Source organism: Rhincodon typus, chromosome 18 (assembly GCF_021869965.1).
Source record: "Rhincodon typus isolate 14 chromosome 18, sRhiTyp1.1, whole genome shotgun sequence".
In the NCBI taxonomy this organism is placed as follows: domain Eukaryota; kingdom Metazoa; phylum Chordata; class Chondrichthyes; order Orectolobiformes; family Rhincodontidae; genus Rhincodon; species Rhincodon typus.
Window position 1 is genome coordinate 42,045,707 of NC_063349.1, and position 25,320 is coordinate 42,071,026.

The 25,320-nt window shown below is 38.0% G+C and overlaps 1 protein-coding gene across 3 annotated transcripts in view; it reads right to left on the reverse strand.

Annotated features, from left to right (window-relative positions):
• The window catches only part of LOC125485335 (CCR4-NOT transcription complex subunit 2-like), a 95,144-nt gene that overhangs the window by 38,843 nt on the left and 30,981 nt on the right, over positions 1-25,320 (reverse strand). For all 3 annotated transcript variants that reach the window (XM_048607642.1, XM_048607640.1, XM_048607641.1), the window contains exon 2: positions 5,074-5,196. In XM_048607642.1, coding sequence (XP_048463599.1) covers positions 5,074-5,184 — 111 coding nt within the window. In that variant the 5' untranslated portion in view covers positions 5,185-5,196. The remainder of the gene's footprint in view (positions 1-5,073; positions 5,197-25,320) is intronic.

Below are 25,320 nucleotides of genomic sequence, written 5' to 3' on the forward strand. Positions count from 1 at the left end.
TTTTTTGTAATTCATTCATGGGATGTGGGCATCACTGGCTGGTCTGGATTCTTGATGCCCATTCTTAGTTGCCCTTGAAGAGGTGATGGTGAGCTGCCTTCTTGAACTGCTGTAGTCCACGCGCTGTGGGCTCACCAACAATGTCAATAGGGAGGGAACTCCAGGATTCTGACTGAGCAACAGAGAAAAAACAGCGATATAATTCCATGTCAGGATGGTGAGGGGCTTGGAGGAGAACTTGCAGGTGGTGGTGCTCCCATGTATCGGCTGCCGTTTACCTTCTAGATGGAAGTGGTCATGGGTTCAGAAGGTGCTGACTGAAGATCTTTCATGAGTTTCTTCCATGCATCTTATAGATAGTAAACACTGCTGCTAATGAGAGTCAGTGGTGGAGGGAGTGGATGTTTGTGAAAGTGGTACCAGTCAAGTGGGCTGCTTTGTCCTGGATGGTGTCAAGCTTCGAGTGTTGTTGGAGCTGCATTCATCCAGACAAATGGGGAGTATGCTGTCACGATCATTTCATCATTAGATGATGTACAGGCTTTGGGAAGACGAGTGGCAAGTTACTTCCCACAATATTCCTAGCCTCTGGTCTGCTCCTGTAGCTACTGTGATCATGTGGCGAGTTCAGTTGAGATTCTAGCCAATGATAACCTTAAGGCTGTTGATAGTGGGAGATTCAGCAATGGTAACACTATTGAATGCCAAAGAATGGTGGTTAGATTGTCTCTTATTGGAGATAGTCACTGCCTGGCATGAATGTTACCTGCCACTTATCAGCCAAAGCCTGGATATTGCTCAGATCTTGTTGCATTTGGCCATGAACTGCTTCAGTGTCTGAAGAGTCATGAATGGTGCTGAACAATGCGCAATCATCAGTGAACATCCCCATTTCTGACCTGATGATGGATGTAAGGTCATTGATGAAGCAGATGAAGATTGTTGGGTCTTAGGAACTCCTCCTGAGATGTCCTAGAGTTGAGATGACTGACATCCAACAACTGCAACCATCTTCCAATGTGCCAGGTATGACTCCAATCAACAAGAATTTGCCCCGTGATACCCATTGATTCCAGTTTTACTAAGGTTCCTGGATGACACACTCATTTGAATGCGGCTTTTATGTCAAAGGCTGTTATTCTCACCTCACCAATGGAATTCAGCTCTTTTGGTCATGCTTGAACCAAGGCTATAACATGGTTGGGAGCTGAGTGGCCCTGGCGGAACCGAAACTGGGCATCATGGAGCAGGTTATTGCTGAGCAGGTGCCGCTTGATAGCACCTTCCATCTTTGTATTGTTGATCAAGAGGAGACTAATGGCCAATAATTGGCCAGGTTAAATTTGTGCTGCTTTTTGTATTTAGGACATAAGTGGACAATTTTCCACCTTGTCAGGCAAATGCCAGTGCTTTTACCATACTGGACAAGCTTGTCTACTGGAGTGACAAGTTCTGGAGTACAAGTCTTCAGTAATATTTCCAGAATGTTGTCAGGGCCCTTAGCCTTTGTCATATCCAGTGGCTCCAACTATTTCTTGCTATCACGTGGAGTGAACCGAATTGGCTCAAGATTGGTCTCTGTAACCCTGGGGACCACTGGAGGAGGCAGAGGTGATCAGTCATTCAGCACTTCCGGCTGAAGATTGCTGTGAATGCTTCAGCCTTATCTTCTGCACTGACACTTATTGAGCTCTTCCATCATTGAGCCTCCTCCTACAGTGAGTTGTTTAATTGTCCACCACTATTCACGACTGGATGTGGCAGGACTGCAGAACTTAGATCTGATCTATTGGTTGAGGGATTGCTTAGCTTTGTCTATCACTTGCTGCTTATGTTGTCTGGCATGCAAGCAGACCTGTTTGGTGGCTTCACCAGGTTGATATCTCATTTTTATGTATGCCTGGTACATCTCATGACATGCCCTCCTGCACTCTATTGAACCAGGGTTGATCGCCTGGCTTGATGGTGATGGTTCAGTGCCAGGCTATGAGGTTGGAGATCAAGCTGGTTTACAATTCTGCTGTTGATGGCTCTCCAGACTTAAGGCGTCAGGTCTGTTCAAAGTCTACCCCATTTAGCACATGGTAGTGGTGCTAAACAACACTGTGATGATATTATGGTTTAAGAGGTGTACTTTGCCCTGAGATTTTATTAAATGAAAAGGGTCAAGAGGTGGAGAGCAGTCTACTCAGAGCCCCTAGAGTAAGCACTTTGTGAGGTCTTGAGATTTTTTTTTAAAAGTTAGAACATAGAAGCAACCTGAATGGATGGGCTCTAGCTCCCACAGAACCTGGATTTTTAGTTTTAGTTTTTGAGTAGCAGTTCCTAGGGTCTTGAAGCTGGTTTTGGAAGCTGCAGTACATCTCTCCCTGCTACTTTCTGAGTTTTCTCTTGATGTGTTTCCTACTGGACTGTAGAATTGAATGAGAGACAATCTATTTTTCTGAATTAGTCTTTGCCCAGGGAGTGGTTATGGGATGTTACAATATTGGAACAGTTAATTAGTAGTAGTTAATACACATTGTTAATCATTTCAATAGAGTTACAGTTAAGCCAACTCTCCTTTTATTTTTATTTTGTTTGTATTTTAACTATAGTGTATGAATAAAGTGTGTTTTGCTTCAAATTTGGTAGTTTGACCAATCGAATTGCATCAAGAACGCAACGCCTGGCACTTGCCTTTAAAATATGAAAAAGTTAAGGTCTAGAATATCTTCCTAGTATATTCTGAGAGAAGTTTGCTGTGGACCATTGCAACACGATGCAAGGTATTTGCAATGTGAAAGTGGAACTTTGTCTCCGCAAAGACTGTGCAGCAGTCAGTGTTACCAATCCTGTCATGTACACATGCAAGTACAGCCGGCAGATTAGTAAGGATGAGGTCAATTATGTCTTTCCTTCACCACCCGTGGTGGTCTGTTCTGTTATCAAACCCACCTGGAGTCTCAAACGTACATAGATATAACACTGTACAAGAAAGAAATGCCTTTGGTTTGTTTGCTGGATAGAGTCAAACTCTGATGTTGGTTTTCTTCATATGCTACTGTACGGAACTGAACTGTGAGTCAGTATGTACTATATAAAGATATTTTATGAATAAAGTATATTTTTGAAATAAACAAACCTGCTGCAGACTCAGTCTCGCAGCTAAAGGAGGAGTTCAGGTAAACAGCAGGAGGTTTCTTTACCCACGTTCAATCTGAAGCCATGAGATTTCATGGGGTCCGGAGTCAATTTTGAAGGCTGAGGGCAACTCCCTCCTGACCACATACCACTGTGCCGCCCACCTCTGCTGGGTCTGTCCTGCCAGTAGGATAGAACTTATCCAGGGATAGTGACAGCATGGTCTGGGACATTGTCTGGAAGGTATGATTTCATGAGTATGCCTATGTCAGGCTGTTGTTTAATCTATGAGACAGTTCTCCAATTTTGGAACTAGCTCCCAGACATTACTAAGTCGGACTTTGCAGGGTTGACTGGGCTGTTTCTGCCATGTCTTTTCCAGTGCCTAGGTTGATGCTGGGTGGTTCATCCGGTTTTGTTTCTTTCTTGAGTTCGTAGTGATTGATACAATCAAGTAGCTTATTAGACAACCACATTGCTGTGTGGTCTAGAGTCACATGCAGACCAGGAGAAGACATTAGTGAGCCAGATGGGTTTTTCTGGCAATCGACAATGGTTTCATGGTCGTCAGTAGATTCATCTTCTGGGGCCCTGGGTTCGAATCCCACCACGGCAGATGGTGGAATTTGAGCTAAGTTTCTGGATTAATAACATAGCAACAATACCACTAGGCCATTGCTTCACCTTCCGAAAAAAGCAAGATTAACTAACAATAGCAGAGCAGCAAGGACAGACGGTGGCATTAGGAATTTGGTTTAGTCACAGAAAGGTAACTATCGCTCTGTGAAAAATAATAGAGGAAAATAGGCATGTTTTTCCTGGAAAAAAAACCTTAAAAGGAGAGTGAAGGCGGCATTTGGTATGCTTGCCCTTATCGCAGAGTGCATGGAGTATCGGAGTTGGGCAGTCATTTCGCGGCTGCACAGGATATTGGTTAGGTCACTTTTAGAATGCTGTGTCCAATTCTGGTCTCCCTGCTATAGGAAGGATGTATTTTAAACTTGAAAGGATTCAGAAAAGATTTAGAAGGATGTTGCCAGGGTTGGAGGGTTTGAGCTATAGGGAGAGGCTGAATAGGCTGGGGCTATTTTCCCTGGAGCATCAGAGGCTGAGAGGAGGTTTATAAAATCATGGAGGGGCAAGGATTGGGTGAACAGGTAAGGTCTTTTAACCGGGGTAGGGGAGTCCAAAACTAGACGGCATGGGTTTAAAGGTGAGAGGGGAAAGATTTAAAAGTGACCTAAGGGGCAACTTTTTCATGCAGATGTTGATGTGTGTATGAACTGAGCTGCCAGTGAAAGTGGAGGAGGCTGGTACAATTACAACATTTAAAAGGCATCTGGATAGGTATATGAATAGGAAGGGTTTAGAGGGATATGGGCCAAATGCTAGCAAATGGGACTAGATTAATTTAGAATATCTGGTTGGCATGGACAAGTGAGATCAAAAGGCCTGTTCCCATGCTGTACAGCTCTAGAACTCTAAAAGAAACAAGAACAGGATGATCAGGTGAATCATATATGTTTACTGAAGCTCAACTGTAGCTGCTAGAAAAAAGAAAACTACAGAAAATGAAGTTCACGAAGTTATTAGTGCAATGAATACAGAAAATCCACTAATGTATTTAAAAATTGAAAAGATGTAGTGCAGTTATAACTGTTATGGTAATACTTTAAGAATCATAAATAAACATTATTACACTCTTTTCAGTTACAGGAACTTTAAAAGTACACTACGTATTATGCAACATTCAGATCTTAAGACAGAACCAACATGGAAGAATACAAAATTAGGTACCATATAGAATGGACAGTAATTTCATGCACAATAAAGGGAGTCTCAGCTTAACAAATAATTAAATACAATAATGTTACAATTTTGTTGCTTTTCCCTGTTTCGCTCACGTCAAGCATTTATTTCTAGATATATAGTATATAAAGATATACTTACATCTTTTTCTGTTCGATGAGGGAACATTGAAGACTGGCTGTAATACAGACTTTCATCATGGTAATCACTCTCCACTCCCTCCACAAACTTCTTTCTCGCAGCACCAAACATGCTGTTTGTCACCTATTGCAAAAACAATGCATTTTTCCCTCAGATGCTTTTGTCATTATTTTGTGTATTTATATAAAACGTCTAGAGGAAAAGTATTATATTTCCATCTAAAATGTTTCCATGCTATTCCAATAAACGTCTTGTCAATGATGTATTTAAATATCTTAAAGGTTTTTTATGCCACATTTAGCTCGAATGTACCACAGCAAAAATGTTCTCTCAATTCACAACCTAAATTGCAAGGGAAAAAGAATGCTTGGCAGGGTGTTTTCAGTTTGACAATTTGTAGCAGAAAAGATTTGACTCAATGAATCTGGTTTCTGAACATCCTGTGACAAATATGCCTACAGACCTACTTACCCTCACCATTAAATATTTGAGTGAAACCCACTAACAACATTACAGCAATAAATTAAAAATCCATGCAAAAGATAGACCATGAATACAAATAACAGAATTCTGAAGTTTGGATATGCCTTTGCCCCCATTAGCAGAATTACTGAATGGCAAATTATATGCAGGAATATGCAACAGTAATTAATATTTCAAGAACATACAAAGGTATTTTGATCTTCAGACAACCTGAATGTTTGATGAATTTTAAGAGTTCAGACACAATCCAATACATTTCACAAGAATATGCTGTTTGCTGCCAAGGTAAATGGCAATCCTTTGAATAGATTATTTTATTGAATTAAAAGTTCTTCAGACATCCAACGGCACGATAATGGAAATATGAAAAGTACATTACCTGTTTGAATGTTAAATCAGATCTGCTTCTAGATATTTGTTAAGCCAATAAAATCACAGCAGGAGACTGAGGAGGTAAGGAATGCAATTGTGGGGGCACCAATACCCTAAACAATTTATCGTTAAACAGGAAAACCTCAACTGCTGAACAGCAGTTCCAAAGGTCCACCACATTTATAAAGTGAAAGCATTATGCCAACTTTTGTTGAACTACATTTTTGCTTATTGGTTATTTCCAATTATTAAGAACCATCCAAGCATCTGAGAGGAGACTTTGTAATCCCCTTCTGTCACACAAGTGAAGTTTTACCTTTTCCCATTCCACTACAAGTGGGCAGCAAAAGTCACACCACTCTCATTCCCATGGGTATATGAAAAACTAATGCACATGCTCTTACAACAAAAAAAAATTACCAGCAAGTAAACTTACAGTCTGGAGCATAAATGTACAGAAATTCATGAGTGGAAGGAATACAATGTTTCTTATAAATAGCCAAGTTTATTTTCTCCAATAATAAATACAGAAAATGCTACAAATAGTCAGCAGGTCATGCTGCATTACTGAAGAGGGAAACAAAGGCCGGATTTTTGTATGGACAGGATGGCCTTGCACCCAACTGAAAAGTTGGGTGCCATCCTCTATTTGTTTGGTATGTCCTACAGTCATTTTGTGGCTATTAGACCATTAACTGCTTAAGGTAGAACCTCCACTTCATCTGGAATGATGTCCCACCTCAGTCGGTTGTCAGCTAATAAAATGGCCATGAGCTCTCTAGTCACAAATGACACCAGCAACAGTGCTCACTTCTGGAACGACAAGCAGTCCTTAGAAAGAGTGAGTCCATGGACCCAACATGGGGCAGCACAGTGGTTAGCACTGCTGCCTCACAGCGCCAGGAACCCAGGTTCAATTCCACCCTCAGGCGACTGTCTGTGTGGAGTTTGCACATTCTCCCAGTGCCCGTGAGGGTTTCCTTCAGGTGCTCCAGTTTCCTCCCACAGTCCAATGATATGCAGGTTAGGTGGATTGGCCATGCTAAATTGCCCATAGTGTCCAGGGATGTGCAGGCTAAGTGGATTAACCATGGGAAATGCAGGGTTACAGGGACAAGGTAGAGAGGTAGGTCTGAGTGAGTAGGCCTGATGGGCTAAATGGCATACTTTCACACTGTAGGAGATTCTATGATAATATATAGGTACGTCTGGAGTGGTACAGTGAATGGGCTTAGGAGCCAGGTTTATTGTGGGGTGCCCCTGGGAGAGAGGGACAACTATCTTTGTTAGGATCTACTTTGGGCACTGACCGGCTGTACATGAGGGTTCATCCCTCATCAGCCCACATGACTTGGACACCTCCATTCATGAGCAAAATATCAGTAGTGGCACAAGGAGATTGTTGACCAGACACGAGCTCTAACTGGTTTACATGCATGCAAGCAATTAACACTCCCATGCTGCAAGTAAAATCCCAGCGCAGGCAGATAGGATACGGGCATGGTACCACCTCCTGGTACACAATTTACACACACCTCCGCCCGTATGCCAACCATCTCCAAGGGAAGGAAGAGTGCAAATTCAAACTGGGGTTAATGTTTCAAAACATATTTTCAATACCTACCCTACAGGTCTATTCTTTTGATAATTATTTCCTTTAATATTGAAGGGTAATTTGACCAGATTCTTCAACTAGCTCACATATCAAACTGTTCTTCACATAATCCCATGGATTAGAAAGCAAAGTTTGGGATACACACACACACGAAAAGCTGTTTTGTGTATTACATGAAACAATAAACCTTTGAGTGTAAGGTTATAAAAGGTACAAAAGGCATGAAATACAATAGTGACCACTATCAATAGAACTCCACTGATCTAATAAATTAATTGCTGAACTGAGTTTTCCATAATTAATTTTTCAATCAACATTCAAAATATATTGGGCATCTGCAATTTTGTGCACTGGAAAGCAACTAATATCTGTCCTGAAACTAAATAAATGCCAGGAGGAATGGCAACTAACAGAACCAAAGTTAACCAAAAGTTAATCAGTAATCCAGTTTTACAGCCTTTTTCTGGTTGATTAGGGAAGAGGACACTTTTTATTCTTTCATAGGATGTAGGCATCATTGGCAAGGCCAAATTCTAATTGCCCTTGAGAAGGTAATGGAGAGTGCTCTTTTGAACTGCTGCAGTCCATCTGGTGTAGGTACACTTACAGTGTTGTTAGGAAGGGACATATGGAACTACTCTGAAGGACTACATCCAAATGAAACCAGAAATTACAGCTCAAAATTTACCCAAAATAAAGCAGCATCAGTGGATGTCCGAGTGTTTGAAAATTGAGATGACGTACCAATAGAAATCATTCAGCATCTTACCATATTTGGCTGTAAAACAAAAGCACTTCCCTTTGATACAAGCATTAAAATCTAGATTGATTGACTGAGAAAATTTTTAAAACGTGACTACATCTGAAGAGATTGTCAAATGTCTCTGAACTCAAACTGGATCCCAAGCGATCTTCAGCAAGGATCGAAACTCTTAAGTTCTCACTACAATTGTTGTGGGTAAACATAGGACAATTCAGTTTGTATTCTACCACGGAATAAGATGAGAATACATTTCAAAGCAGCTTTCTTTAAAAAAAAGCAGTTCAGGTTTTCTGACACAAGCATAAAAAAACAGAATGGCAAAATCACATGGATGTCATCTCTCTTACAGACAACCACTCTAATACTACTTCCATTCTAAAGCATTAAGGTAGCAGAAATTGATTTTTTTATGGTAGCTGGTACACTGAATCAACACTCCAGTGTTACTCATGAGGTTGACAATTATTTTGTTTGTATTATTTTAAATTTAGACAAGTGCAGGGAATCATAACCTGTCATACAACAAGCTCTAGCGATTCGACTACGAGAGATCAAAGGAAAGCTTCAATTGTTTCACTGGAAAGTACATGCAATATACTTTTACTGGGAGACTACATTCACAACCTGAGTTTACAAAATGGGGACAGTGAATCTCCCAAAGAACCAGAAAGGTGATATAGATGTACTGTCCTTTTGCTTGCACAATGAAAGGAAGTGATTTCAACCTAAACTCAAAGCTATAATGTGTTACACACAGCATTGTAAAAAGGACAGAGGAAATCACTTTTGAGATGAGGTTACAGACTTTCCTATAAATGAATGAATGAATATCATGAGCAGACAGCAGTTCTGTGTGGTCAGCGAAGAGAAGAAACTGTTTGGCTTTGTGAGCTACTTCAGCTTGATGCAAGAGGGATGCCAAATATATAGAAAAAGAAACATTTTGCAACCCATCCAAGGATTCTGGGAGACTCCTTTCTGTTTGTCAAAGTGGAAGAATCTTTAGAACAGGCTTTATGGCTGGTGGATTTAAGAATTACTACAAAAACTGAGCAAAGCACCTGTAGATTGTTTGTTGAAATTACTGCTTGGCAAAACAGAGAAACAAGAATCCAATGGAAGCTGGGAAAACTGTGCACTGTTCACTAAAAAGGGCTATAAATGCCACAATGCAATGTATGATTAGAAGGAAGATGTTACCTAAGTTGCATAAGAGAAAGAAATGAGAGCTCAGATAAGTGTAATTTCAGTTACTTGCTACACAAAATGTTTGAACAAGTGAAATCTTTTGTGATTCTTTCGGCAAATATCTAGAAATTCAATTCCTTTAAAAATTGTTGGTATCCACCACAGAGATCATAAGAATAGGTTAACACTAACAGTTTTTTTTTCATTGTAAAGATGTGCTTGTTTTCTGGAAAGTTTTCCATAAATAAAAATTAGTTCCATCTTTGCTCAAATCCCACTGATACAAGACTGTAAAATGAGGCATGCTAAGTAACAGGTTAAAGCAAGAAAAACACGATCCATAGCTATACATTATCAAATTCACTTTCCTGTTGTTATTGGCCTGGAAATTATTTCCTTATTTTCATGGGAATTGATTACTGATACCAGAAATGCCATTGCAGGATAGCTCAAATTCAAATCTCAGAAGGAAATTAGAAACCCAAAAAACTAGATTCATCTTAGACAGCCAGGCGACGGTCTATCCCCAGCAGTGAACTAACGGTAACTGAGACATTAAATAATTGCTGAGGGTACTTTATCATAAGGCAGCAAAAATAATTCAGAGAAAAAATAACAGATTTTCTGTCACTAGACCAAATAACCAGTCAATTAAAAAGGTCAGTGATTTCAGAGCAAAAAAATGAGCTTGTTTCAAAATAAATTTAAAAGTTAGAGGTTAGTTTATGTTTAACATATTGTATTAATTACAATGCATGTTACAGTCAATAAATACAAAAAACAATGTTTGTATTTTTGTTTTAAGAATTGATTTCCTCATTCAACTTGACCATGCTTCCTCAATACAGCACTTGACTACAGCAATAACAGATCTGACAATAACAGCACTGCGCCACGCTCTGTTTTACAAAGCTTAAGAATCTAGGGCAGGATGCAGGTGGACAGGAAAGCACAACTGAAGCTGCTCGATCAAATCATACTTAAAATGTCTGCTTGGTATTTCCTTAACAAACACGTTCTAACTTACATCAACCATGTTAATAGTCATCTATTAATTTGTGGTTAATCTGCTTCATAGGTCAAGATTTTTAAAAACTATTTCCCTTTAAATTTGGCATCCAGCCACAGTAAATGTTACAATATTCGTACTTTTCTCCACATTACCTATGACTATCGAACAACTCGACCAAACACAGATGCAAAACTTTTACAAGTGTTTTCACAAGCACAAGAAAACTACAGTTACTGGATCACTGTTAATCCAAATCTCTTTGAAAGTTACCACTGAATCAGCTTGCACATGCTTTCAGGCAGTTACATTCCAAATTATAACAACTTGCTACTTGAAAAAGTCTTGCCTCTGGGTATTTTACCAATTAAATCTTTATCATCTGGTTACCAACCTCCCTGTCAGTGGAGGCACTTTGCCCTTATTTTGTAAGAATTTTATTAGATAATAAACTGAGCTCCTGATCAGTCACCATATTATCTCAAAACTTTCAAATCAATATGTAGTCAAACCAGTGTTTCTTAATCCATGCCAGCTACTTTGTATGATCTTGTCATTTCAAATTTACATATCTGCAATCATTTTCCCTGCTGCACCAGTTGACCTAATTGTTCTATGCTGCACAACTTCATTCCTGCTCCTTAACATCCACATCTTCTAATTGAATAGCTCCGAGCTTCCAACTTTAATGTGCAGCTTCTAAAAATATTTACCAAGGTTCAACCCATGCCCGTTATCACATTCACTTAAAGTTCTAATGTATATCCCATCACATCAATATTCTTGATTCAGTAAAGTATGTTTCTCATAGCATAACTAAAAAGGTCTCAACTTTTTGCCAACATATTTAACATTAAATTTTAATGAGTAAACATTAGGAAGATCAAAGCCATTTTCTTTGACCCTTTGCCATAGCTTCCTTAACATGCTTAGTCACACACACAAAATAAATCAGACTCTATACTGCCATGATCCTATTTAAACTCATGTTGTGTCCAATCTCATCATCCTTATTAACATAAAAACCATTTTATTCCTGCACCTCCAGCAATTTTATGAATGACACTACAATTTGTTTTTCTAGCCCAAGCATTCTTAGTAACCCTCCATACGTTCATCCCACAATCCACAACAATATCAAATAAAAACCAAAACAACTGTGGATTCTGTAAACAAGGGCAAAATGAGAAATTGCTGGAAAAGCTCAACATGTCCAGCTGTATTTGCGGAAAGAAATCAGAGTTAACGTTTCGGGTCAAGTGACCCTTCCTCAGAACACCTAGTTTTGTCTTTTCTATTTTTGTCCCACAATATCCATTCAGGCTTGTGCTTTTTCCCACCTCTTCCACCTTGCTACCAGTTTCTAGCTTCCAAATCATTCTGAAAGTTGCCACCTTTAATTCTGCCTTTAGTCACATCTTCTGACTGCTGGGTGTCCATTTTCTATGCTTGCAAACTTTATTTTTAAAGCACTAAATATATTTCATAAAAAATGTAACTGTTGAATTAAAATAGTTTGATGGGCCTCAAATTTGACTATAGATTAATTTATGTAAATCTGTGTGTTAAACCTACTCAACCCACCTGCTGTTACAAAATCCCGTACAATCTCCCTTCTCAACTAAATAATTCACGACTTCTTGATCCACTATCATTTCTCTAACTAATCTTTTAAAAGGAGTCCCCAGTGTTTAAGATTCACTGCTATGAATGTAGAGATTAAAAAGATATCCTCTCCTGCTGTTACAGATAACTATAACATACAAAACAATCCAAAGTCATCCCAGTAAATCCATGAAATGTGAATTTTTATGATCAACTGTTTGTGGGCGAGAACCAGCAGCAATGTCTGATTTTTGATCCCTACGTAGACAGTTCCAGTTTCCAGTGAAATTTGTTCTAAATCTATGTTCAAAACTGAAGTGCAAGACATTCTAACCTTGTCTGCGGTCTGTGTTGCTGAGCTACTGGAAAGCACCGAGGACAACAGAACATTGTTTCATTTCACATGTGCACTTAATTCAATTTTTTTAAGCAAGATATCAGCATTATAATCGGAGAACAACAAATACATCACTTTGTGACACGAGGTGGTGACAGGAAATGGAAATGCACCATAAAGACAGAACAAAATTTTTTCAAGCTAAATTGACTTGGACTATTCTTTTGTGTTTATTATTGGTTGATTCAGAGCCATGTAAGTAGGTTTTGTGCCATTCAGGGTATTCACTGAGTGTCTTAAGTGCACACTTTTTTGTTCAAAAAACAAGTACAATAAACATTAAAATTTTAAAAATAAGTTGGCCAGTAGAATGACAGATTTTGATTTTTTGATTTGTTTTGGGCATGTAACATTCTAAATTATTACACAGTTAAATAAAAGTGGAGCAAATTTGTTTCAAGCTGGAGAAGAGAGCAATGTTATCAGCTGGTGCAATGCAATCTCTCTTTACAGACATAATTTTCATTTAGAAACAATGTCTGTCTGTTTTAATATTGTACAAACCAAAACATTCTGCATTAGCTGGCATCCATTTTTGAAAAACCAAATCAAGTAAATTTGTAAGCACAGCTACCAGACAATATATGAGAGATTGTTATTAATTAATTGTTACTGCAATACTTGCATAGATATTGACAGTGAATGAATAAATAACAAATAACATATACACAAACTGTTATAGGAATTAGCACGTAATGAAGAACTTTTGTTGAAAAGTGGCTCTTGGGCGTTGTGACACCCAAGAATGTGCTCTATATGCCATTGATTTTGAATGTAGTTAGTTCTATTGATTGCTATGTGCTCAAGTTCTATTAGGTCGTTTTATTATTTTTCTGATGAGGAACAAAAGCATAAAGAAAATTTAAAAGAATAGCCCACTTATCATCAGCAGGAACATTCTGCTTCTCCGGCAAATCCATCTCTGGTCTTACTGTTGTTTTAAGTTAATTGTGAATACGGAAACAGACACAAGATTGCTTCAGTGCTCACACAGGTAACAGAATACAACAAAGCTTAACATTATCTCCTTTTATAAGGACAAAATGTTTAAAGGCAGGAAAACAGTTTGCACTCAGTCTCTAGACTGCTACTAAAACATTTTTTTTTTAAAATGAAAAGTGGCTAATATAAGGCTGAAACCAACTTGATAAAGAATCCTAGTAATTCAGTGGTTTATTGACAGATTGAAATTTCATCTATGAGTTTCTGTCATAAGTAATCTACATCTTTAACAAGGTACCAGAGTATTGTCAGAGCCTGTGGAACTACATGACAAAATGTATCTCTATGTGAAAATAGGTATTCTCCCAGTGATACAGACACGAAATAAAAAGTAGTTTCTCCTACAAGAAACTTTTTTGTAATCAAACTATAAATATAAAATTCAACCAGAAGAGAGGAAAAAAGATAAATGAGCCATATGATCTGAAGGCTTGTAAAATGTCAAAGCAACAAAATAAAGTCAGGGAATTATAAACAATATTCATTAAGAATTCTCACAAGCCACTCAGAACAAAATAAATTTATTAAGTATAAAATAATATAAAAAAAATTCATGACCCTCAAAAACACAAGTCCAGTGTACAGAAGTGTAAGATTATGCACTTTGGTCAGAAGAACATTGAAAGACAATATAAAATAAGGGTACAATTCTAAAAAGGGGTGGAGGGGCAGAAGGACCCAGCTGTGTATATGATAGATTATTGAAAGTTGCAGGATATGTAGAGAGAGCAATTAATAAAGCATATAGTGTCCTCAGCTTTACTAATAGGGGCACAGAGTACAAGAACAAGGATGTGATATAAGATGAATGTTAGATCTCAGCTGGAGTACTGTGTATAGTTGTGGGCACGACATCATCTGACAACTGTCCCTGCATTGGCAAGAGCGCAGAAGCAATTTTTAAGAATGGTCCGGGGATAAGAAAATTCAGTTATGAAGATAAATTGAAGGAGTTGGGACATTGGAAAGAAGGTGACTGAGAAGAGACTTGATAAGAGATTTTCAAAATCATGAGCAGGCTAGATAGGGTAGACATGAAGAAACTAAGGAAAGTTTTTTGAGGAACTGCGCATCAACAGCATATGTACACTGGAAACAACAATCACAACAAAACTAGTGTTGTCTATGCTTTCAGGTACAGCTGGTAATAAGGAAGGACTTTTGGCATTTATTGGTAAAGAAATAGAATATAAAAATAGGGAAGTGTTGCTGTAACTTTACAAAGCATTAGAGAGATTTTGGTCCCCTTGAGAAGGGGTGTGGTTGCACTGGAGGCAGTTCAGAGGAGATCGACTAGATTGATTCCTGAAGTGAGGGCTTTTCTTAAAAGAGGGATTATAGGCTTAAACTGCACAATCTCTAGAATTTAGAAGAATGAGAAGATATCTAACTGAACTACCTAAAATACCAAAAGAGATTGACAAAGTAGATGCAGAGAGAATGTCTCCTCTTGTGGGGTAATCTAGAAGACAGGTCATAGTTTTAGGCCAAGGGGTAGCAAATTTAAAAGAAAAATGAGGAGATATTACTTCTCTCAAAGGTTGTGAATCTGTGGAATTCACTACCCCAGATGCTAGGACATTGAATAAGCTTGAGGAGATAGACAGATTTTGAGTTTGTAACGTGTTGAAGGGTTACGGATGGCAGGCAGGAGAGTGGAGTTGAGACTGAGATGAGATCAGCCATGATTATATTGAATAGCACAGCAGGCTCTATGGGCTGAATTGCCTACTCCTGTTCCTCGTTGTTATGTTCGAAGGATTTGTACAAACCTACTTTATTAGCTGCATCTTGAAGACCTGCAGAAACACATTTTACTGGATGCGTCTCAGTGCCTCCAGAGACAATTATGCTGCCTCACTTGTAATGCGATGTTGACTCCACATCAAAAAGTCCTAACTTAAAAACCAATGTCTTTAAAAACTCTTCCATGAACAAATCCAATTCTACTATAAAACGTCCGTTATCAATGAGCTGTCTTCTGCATCACAAATGGGAAAATTTTTAAGTATTGATTTAATCAGGTGCTATACTTAATTGTTTTGCTATATAAAAAAATAAGCATTTCAAATTAGAAACCAGTTTAATATCTCAGCAACTTGTCAGAAATAATGGGCAAGATGGCAGGAAATATATTCAGTATGTGCAGGAAGTTTCATCACAATGAATGATCATCAACTTAATAAAAAAGGGAATAATGCTGTTGACCACACAGTTCTAAAAGTGGTAGAATTTGTAAATTATTCTAGGTTCACATCTAGAACACACTTGAAAAACTAAACCAAACCACCACCGGCCTCATCTCCAGACCAACTCTCCCTCTTATCCCTGCCTCCTTGACCTGACACAACTTGTCCTTCTTCTCTTCTACCTATCTGCTCCTCCCATCTCACTCTACCTGCAGTCATCTATCACCATCCCACCTAACTTCCCCAGCCCCACCCCTCCTCTATTTATTTCTGAGCTCCTTTCTCTGTTCCCCAAACCCCCATTTCTGAAGAAGGGTCCTGACCCGAAACATCAACTTTCTTGCTCCTCTGATACAGCCTGGTCTGCTGTGTTCCTCCAGCTCCACACAATGTTATCTCGGAATCCAGCATCTGCAGTTCTTACTATCTCTAGGAATGCCATGTTACAGGTGCCTGTGTAACGCATCACAACTTTTACCCAATTGCTGCCTTGTAATAAATCTGTGATAAGACAACACACTATGAATTTTTAATTTTGCAAAAGCAATATGAACAGTGCTAAGCATCCATTGAAATCAGCTAGGTTTAGAAACTTTAGATGATATATATGAAGACTTATTCTAAATAAAACATTTACACAATGGCAATGGATGAGAGACTGCCTACAAAGATCTGGTCGGCTCTACAACATCATTTTCTTCAATTCCAACATTACTCTGAATCTGGCACTGTTTATAATGGATCTGCAAGTTCCAGCAACAATGAAGCAGCAGGCAAGCTAATAAACCAGATTGCAGAATTCTTGCAGGCAAAACAGGTAGTAAAAATGGCTTAACAGATTAAATTTCATATTTTAATTCCTGTACAGAAAGATAATTCAAGATTGGGACATATGCTTAGTAGTTAGGTAAAAACTGAAATATCAAATTTTCCAAAAAACCTTAAAGTCGTAAGATTTCACACACATAAGCGTTAGTTTTTCAGGATCAAAGAAGTTGTTCAGCAATGATAACTCAGCACATCATAAAAAATTCAGTTGCATTTCATTCAAATCGGCTCAAATCTTTCAATGCATTTTACAGTGAGAATAGATCGTAAATGGAATGTACAAATTTCAATGTCATGACAATTCAATAATTCTATCTTGCATGCATCAATGAACACTGCAATAGCACATCACAAGGTTATTAATGACAACAGCATTCGGATTTCTATGTTTAGCTACATATAGGGGACACCAGAAATTACATTCAGATGTACACATGTTTAGATGATGGTAACTGCTGACAGTTTCACCTTTTTTATACCCTAAATTCAGGGCCAGTGCCTTCAGAAATCTGCAGTTTCAGTGAACCATATTTACCTAATAGAAATGTCAAAGATCAAACTAGCAGATCACTCAAAATGTAAAAGGAATAAACATCTCCAGCATCATCTTAAATCACAAGAAGGTATGCAAATGTTTTCAAAATTGAATTCAATGTACGGATAACAAGCTACATTAGAATATCTATAGTAAGAGAGTTCTAATTTTTATAATAGGAGGAAGTATTTAGTCATGGTAAAATGGAACCCAAATGTTGAGAGGAAACTCTAACAGAGCAATGGATATTTTTGAGGAGGAAATGCTTCAGATTTAAGCTAGGTATATGCCAACAGCAGTGAAGGTACTTTGAATTCAAAACCAGAATTCCTTGGATGATGAGCGACAGAGAGAATATCATGAAACAAAAGCAGTGGGTAGATGATGCCTGTTAAATGAATTTTTTAAGCAAGAACCAGGTCAGATACAAGAATCGAATAGAAGAAAGAGGAAAATTAATTGACAAAGACAGCATACAGAAAACAATGGTAGTCAACATAAAATAAACCCAAAAATCTCCTACGCCATACAAATAGTAAGCAGGTAGAAAGGGTGAAATGGGTCTCAAAGAGGCATAGGACAACCCTAAAATACATGAGTATTTTGTATCAGGGTTTACAATAAGGAGTAATCTGACAAAATATCAGCAGCAATGGAAATGGGGGAAGTAACAGAGGGGATGAAAATTGTGAGGCACGAGATACCACAAAGGTTGATCCACCTGCAGTGCATAGGTCACCTAGTCCAAATGGCTTGCATTCTAAGATGCTAAAGGAGATGGTAAATCTACTTGCCATAATCTTCCAATATTTTTTAGACATATGGAAGGTGTCCGAGAATTGCAGAGTTCCAAATGTAACACCCTTATTCAAGGAAGAGTGTAAGGACAGTCTTAGCAACAACAGGCCAGGAAATTTAAATCAACGATAATTACCGTTTTAGAAACAATAATAAAGGAGAAAAATCAACAGTCACTTGGAGAGTTGGAGTTAATTGAGAATAACCAGTACAGATTTGTGAAAAGCATTTCCTTGGCCAATCCAATTAATTGTTTTGAAATAGTAATGAAATAAATGCAAACAGATGCTATTGATGTGTATTTTAACAACGTGTTTCATGAAAAAAAAACTGGTTACCAAATTGGAGGCTCGCGGTATAAGGACGATCAGTATCAATTCGATTTAAACAACTGACAAGAACAGAAAACAGTAAGCCAGGGTAAAATGACTATTTTCCAGACTGGAGGATGGTAAACAGTGGTGTTCTCCAAGCATCAGGGCTGGGTTCATTTTTTTTATATATACAATTGATTTGGATATTGGAATTTAGTCTCAAGTTCCCAAATTTTATAACGATACCAAACTTAGAGGAGCAGCAAACAGTGAGGATAATAATAATTGACTGCAGCAAGTTAGTAGATGGAATTTAATTAGCTAAGTGCAAGGTGATAGATATTTTTGGCAAAAGGAGCAAGGACAGGCAACACAGATTTAATGGCATAATTCACAGTGCAGAGACAGAGGGAGCTGGGGCGATGTGCATCAATCTTTGAGGGTGGCAGACCATATTGAAAATGTGGTTAGCAAAGGATATAGCATCTTGATCTTCATAACTGGAACTGTTGAGTACAAAAGCTTGAAAGATATGCTGAACCTTTATAAAGTTCTAGATATGGCCATATCTAGGAGTATTGTATCCAGGAGAATCGTACTTTAGCTACCAGATTAGGTTGGAGAAGCCAGGGTCGTTCTCTGAAGCACAGGAGATTAAGAGAGGGATTGATGGAAGTGACAAGATTATCGAAAGTTCAGATAAGGAAAACAAGGGAAAACTTTTTCTGCCAGCTGATGGTACAGGAATTAAGAGACAGATCAACAGTTTTGGGCAAAAAAATGAAGGGCGAAAATGAGAACGAACCTTTTACACAACAAGTGGTAATGACCTGGAACCAGATGCCCACGTAGGTGGTGGGACCAGATATAATCAATGATTTCAAAAGGAAATTGAATAGGCCCTTGAAAATAAGCTTGCATGGCTTCAGGGATATAGCAGAGGATTGCTGCTATATTGGATTGCTGGACTGCTGCACATTGGACTAGAATAAACATTATGGTTTGAATGACTTCCATTATATGCCATTTGTGACTCTACGATTCTAATGAAACCTCTATAGTAATTTAAATCAAATAAAATGAAGGTTCAATACAAACAAAAGTGTACATTTACGTAGTGCCTTCACCATCCCAAAGAACAATAAGATACTGAGCCAACAAAGCAGGAATCAAATCAGCTTGGTTAATGAGATGTATTTTAAGGAGGCTTTGAAAAGATGAAAAGAAAGATGGAGAAGCAAGGAAGTGCGGGGATCAAACAAAGTGTTGGGAAAACTCAGCAGGCCTGGCAGCATCCGTAGAAAGTTAATGTGTCGAGTGCACTGACCCTTCATACGGAGTGTTACTGCAGCATCTGTATAGAGAGGCCGGACTTCAGTAACAAACCTGAATAGCTGTCAAGGTAATGTGATTCCAAGAGACGTGGAGTGAGATTCCCTCTTTCAGTGTCACTTTGGAATGTTACCTCAGATTCTGGTGGCACTTAACTGCATAGCTGTAGCTTCAGTGTGAAGGAATAATGTTATAGTATGAATGTATAAGCAATTAGTTGGAAGTTGTCCCTGGCGTTTCAAGTTCTGATCATTCAAGTTAGAGTGCCAAAAAGCCTCTACCTTACCCAAGTAGCAGTCATTATCAGTTAAGTGTGAGCTGTCTTCAGTCCTTTGCTGATCAGTATGAACTCAAAGACAGGTGTCAGTATAACATCAAATAGTATCAAGATTTAAGGACTCTTCCAACAACCTGATTAACAATGCTGGCCAAGATCCCAATGGTTAAAACTTCCCATTTAAGAACTACAAAATAAGTTGTGTTTTTTTCATTTTAAATTACAGTTTGTGTCCAAATGTCATCATTAAGTTGCAAAGGCACAATCTATAAAAAGACTTAAAACGGTGCCAGTCACATCAAGCTGATTTAATAAGGTTTTCCTGCACTTCATGTAAAATTTAACAAAATGTGCATTCTCTTTATTCAGGCATTGGCATTTCATAATGTGTTGGTTGTGTGCAGATGTTTGCAAGGGCAAATGCATTTTTTCTGGCCTCCAGGTAGCACAAGCCTGCTTTTTGTGTGGTTTCATGATCCAGTGATAGAAGTAAAATACCCTCATTTGACCCAGTATATATGGTTAAGGCATCATAGTACTTGTTCCATTGCCACAAAATTGCACGCATAAGACAATGGCTCAGCATATGGTCTACATGAATATAACTCCATTTTTTTTTTAAAGAAACAAAGTGCCACTTAAAAAAAACAGGCATTTAATATTTATATGCCATCCTTCACAGCAGGATAGAAATTGCAACAAGTTGCTCTGGCAAACTTTCAATATCAGTTGGAGTATCACAATCACAGGCAGTACAAAAAATGAGAGTTAGAGGTAACATTTACACACAAGCCAAGGTCAGCCACGGTGAGGTGGAGAAGATGTCAGTGCTGTACTTGCTTTCAGCAAGAAAATTAGGTCAAGATGCTGGTAGAGGAATACAGAATAAAGAGGGATTTCTCACTGAATATACTGTACAGTTCTGGCTAACAACTAGAATGAAAAGCGATTAACGTTCTCTTTACCAGCAGCAGTTCTTTTCTTCCCCCTGCAATCCGACAGCCTTTTTATAAAGTTTCTTTTGTTACGTGAGAGTTCATAAGAAAAACCTCAAAGCTTGCTAAAAGGTGTTCCCAAGTTTACTTGCAGCAATTTCATCAAATACTTAAAAGTTACAATTACATTAAATGTATTAGGTTAATTAAAAAATATTATCATAATCATGTTAAATTTTAACAAATCCAACTTGACACCGTTTAAGATTTAGAAGATTTCTGAAGTAAAACTTTTTAGCGGTACAATAAAATGTGATAAATCACGGGATTTTGTCTGTTGGATTGGCTTGAAGTTGCAATGGATAGAGAGTTCAAGATAGTTATTAGTGGATCAGGGAATAACTTGCTTAAACCTCTGCCAGATGTAGTGCCTCATGTTTAGCTGCACATGCGTACACTCCAAAAATTGCTGTCCAATTTGTGCTGCTCCTCCACAAGCTTTGTTATGTAGGTATTGCACTCAGAAAGGCAAAATGCATGGTGAAATTTCCAAAGCTGGCTGCAAAAAGCTCACTAAACAGACCAGAAAAAGTAAAAAATTGCCCACTCGTGTTGTAAAGTTTTTACTTACCCAAGTCTTAACTATTTACAAAACACCTCTCTGACATTGGAAAAAACATACACATGGTGTCTCATTTCTTCAGATTTTAATTATTGACAGAGATTTAATTTCTTTTGCATTTTCTTTCTCATGTATCTCTCTTACTATTAATTCTAGCTTTCTTGCTATTTGTCTTGTTTTTTGCACCATTTCTATACACTTTCCAAGACAGCCGCTGACTACAATTGATGCTAGAAAGTAACATTTGCAGGCAGATATGAGTGTAATGAACAGCAAGCATCATTTGCTAATTACAAACTCTAGGACACTTTTCTGCATTTTAATCAGAAAGTATAGAAAAATGATAGAAAAAAAATTGGTTTTCACAATTATTAGCATTTTTTGTGTAAAGTTGCAATTGGTAAACAAGGTCAATTTCATCGAGACAATGAAGTCAATACTGGATCGATTATTTCGAGAGCTTTAGGCAAAACTGCTTTGACTCAAATAACTGTTGCATCGCTTTTATTGCAAAATTTAGTGCACAAAATGTGTAATTTGAAGATGACAGATTAATAATCTAACTGATATAAAGGATGTAGCCTGTTCTAATAGTAAAAATTTTCCAGTCTTGTTTATGGTATTCTGCGATGTACAGTTGCCTTGACAAAAGAATGAGATATCACATACCAAGAAAGGAAGGAAGAGCTACACGTATCTTCAAATTCTTTATGTGGTTTGGGAAAGGTACTTTACAATAAAATGTATAATACATTTGGGATCAACACAAAGTGCATTTGTACATATAAATTTAATTTTTTAGATGGTACCAATGTGTTGTGTTACAGTTAAATTAGTAACTATTATTCACAAATTTGCTTGCATTTTTGTACGCCTAACTAGCAATGGTGGCTACAAATTATTCAACAGATCATAAAAATGCCATCTTGTACATGGTCTTCAAAACTACTTGCCCAACAGTCTCCCAATTGACAGAATCTACTAGATCTGGTACAGCTAAGTCAGAGTAATTCCTCATTGTGATTTCATTATACATGAATGACACAGGTTATTCAGAATTCCATTTTCCTTTATTTGTGTTCAGCATAAACTTCAGATAGGTTGTCACATCCAAAAACATGAGTATTTTGGATTACTTGATGGTTTGTCAAGTTCCCCTCTTTCTAAGGATTTTAATGTCAGACTGGTAAACTTGACAGAATTTGGTCTGAGGAAGTGTTTTCACAAATAAGGTAAATATTTAATTCCTGCACTATTTTATTTCTGATTTTAAACTTAAAAAGTTTGGAAATGAAACATTTTAATAAGCTTCCCTTGTATTCTTGGTATTTGCAGTTGACCTATTCGTATACGTGGAGACTGAGCCAAAGAGAGAGAGAAAACCAGTTGGGTAGCCAAAGGTCCGAATCAGCAGCTATTCATTCTCCCAGGCTGACCTTCACCATTCCTTCATCTGCCCAACTGTTTTTCCTTTCTCTCTCTGGGCGCCATCTCCACCTATCATTTACTCCTGCCCCCTCCTCTAACCCATATACCAACCTTTTCCTAGCTACATCAGTTCTGAAAAAGAGTCACTGGACCCAAATCATTAACTCTGCTGTCTCGCCACAGATGCAGACTTGCTGAGTTTTTCCAGCATTCTTTGATTTTGTTTCTGATTTCCAGCATCCGCAGCTCTCTGGTTTTTTTGGTAAGCATAGCTAAAGCTGTGAGAAAAGTTGTTTGGAGACAAAGTGGAGTTAATACAGCAAGTGGAAAACTGGTATAAAGCAAGCAATGGATAACGCTAAGGAAGTAGAGATTTCACTATCACATTTGTCAACAATTCTGAAGCTCAAGGTGACAATCCTAGAACAGTTTTATAAGCAGAAATTTTCTTCAACAAGGAAGATAAGAATGGCATGGTTGCTTATTCCAACATCAAACAGAACTCTGCTTACGTGGTCAAAGACAACTCAAATAGAGAATATCCTCCCTGCCCATCCAACCCTGCAGGAAAGGGGAGTCATCCTTGTAAAGAGGCTGGGCAACAAGGAATGACTGGATCAGTTCAAGAAAAGGTAATGCATCATCTTCCAGTGAGCAGTGAGGGTGTAGCAGGTATGGCAGCAATGACAAATGATTAAGCTGCAAAACTGTTTTGTGCACATCCAGAACGAGAATAGTCCAAAGGGCAATTTTAACATGGATTAAACTAGATTATTTTTCTTCTTTTACCAGATTGCTTTTAAATTTTAAAGATAAAATGTGTAATGATAGAAAAGAAAGCAAGGAACTTGTCACTGCTACGATCTGCCCCATCTGATGGCAGAGAAAAGCTGCCACTTCTTGTGACGGGAAATCCACGAAGCCATGTTACTTTAAGTCAAGACACTACCCATGCAGTATGAGATTAACAAAACAACCTGGATGACCTCCATTATTTTTGAAATGTTGATCAGGAAGGTGAACGAAGCATACCAATGGAAGAAAAAGATCATTATGACAACTGACCTGGGGACAGCGAGATCACTGAGCTGAAGAGCATCAAATTGACCATCATGTCTCTCAACACCTGGACCAAGTTCTAGCCAATGGATCAGAGGGATATTAGGAACTTAAAAGGCAACTACCATGACAGCTGAATTTTCACTTTATTGAAGCCATCAATAAGAAGCAAGAATACAATCCAACTGTTCTCAAGGTCACGCCCATGATTGATGAGGCATTGAAGATAGTGACAAAATAACAACCACCAATTGCTTCCACCACGCTGGGCTCAAACAGGTTACAACTACAGAACATGTCACGAATGAGGAGGAGCACGGGGAGACCAATCAATCCAATGATCCAAATATCTTTTTCAATTAACTCTGAGAAGCTGTCACAGTATTTCCAGCACAGCTGATCATAGAAACATACAATGAGGTGGGTGATGCCATATGCTGTATAATACAACTGACTGACAAGGAATCAGTACATTCTTCAATTGCGGTGCTGGTAACCCTGAAGAATCCCATGAATATCTGCCTGCTCACCAGCCAGTTTCCCTAGCAGAAGCCGTAAAGATTGGAGAAGCGGTCCAGGATTTCTTTCAGACTTCGCATCAAGGATCATTATTCTATTCCTAAGCTTCAAGGTATGACCTGATATTTAAGTGCATAGATGACATGGCAGATGATATTGCATCCTCCAAAGACAGCACACTAAGCAGAAAATAATTAGTTTTTCTAGAGCTGACTTGCAACATTTTTCAATGCTTTTTACAGCAGACCATTGTACCAGCGAACAAACTGAAAAGTAAAGCCATTTTTCACTTATTTATTGCATCACAGTGTTTTCATTTGACATGGAGGGGACGTGTGTGCAAAACCAGATAATAGAGGAACTCCTTGCGTATCTACAAGGACTGCTTAACACAAATTTATTATTGTTGATTAAGCGTCATAAGACATTTAACTGTACTTAAGGGTGTCATATGACCCAAGCCATGATATCCTCTCTGCAAAGGAAATGAATTAATTTGACAACTCCTTGTCCAGGTAAATAAATATATTGACCGGTTTTGTTATGACAGTAATTCTTTATCTATAGCCCATGAAACCTGTAAAGACATATAATCTCAAGGTTAAATTTAGTTCTTTTTAAACTGATCTATATTTATGATCATTGAGACAGGTCAATAAGATGATTGCTTTTTCCATCATTTGTGAACCAAGTAACTTTATGTCAAAATGCTGTATCCTGGCAAAATTTGATCTTCACATAATTTTCTAAATAAGACTCACAAATTACTGAATTGCAGTTCTTAAGGGTCACTGGACTCGAAATGTTAACTCTCCACAGATGCTGTCAGATCTGCCGAGTTTCTCCAGCAATTTCTGTTTTTGTTTGATTTTCAGCATCCACAGGTCTTTGTTTTATATTATTCATAAATTATTGGCTAGTGATTAAGCTTCCATTATCCAAACACAGCATTTCCAGTAAGCAAATTAGACTAACAA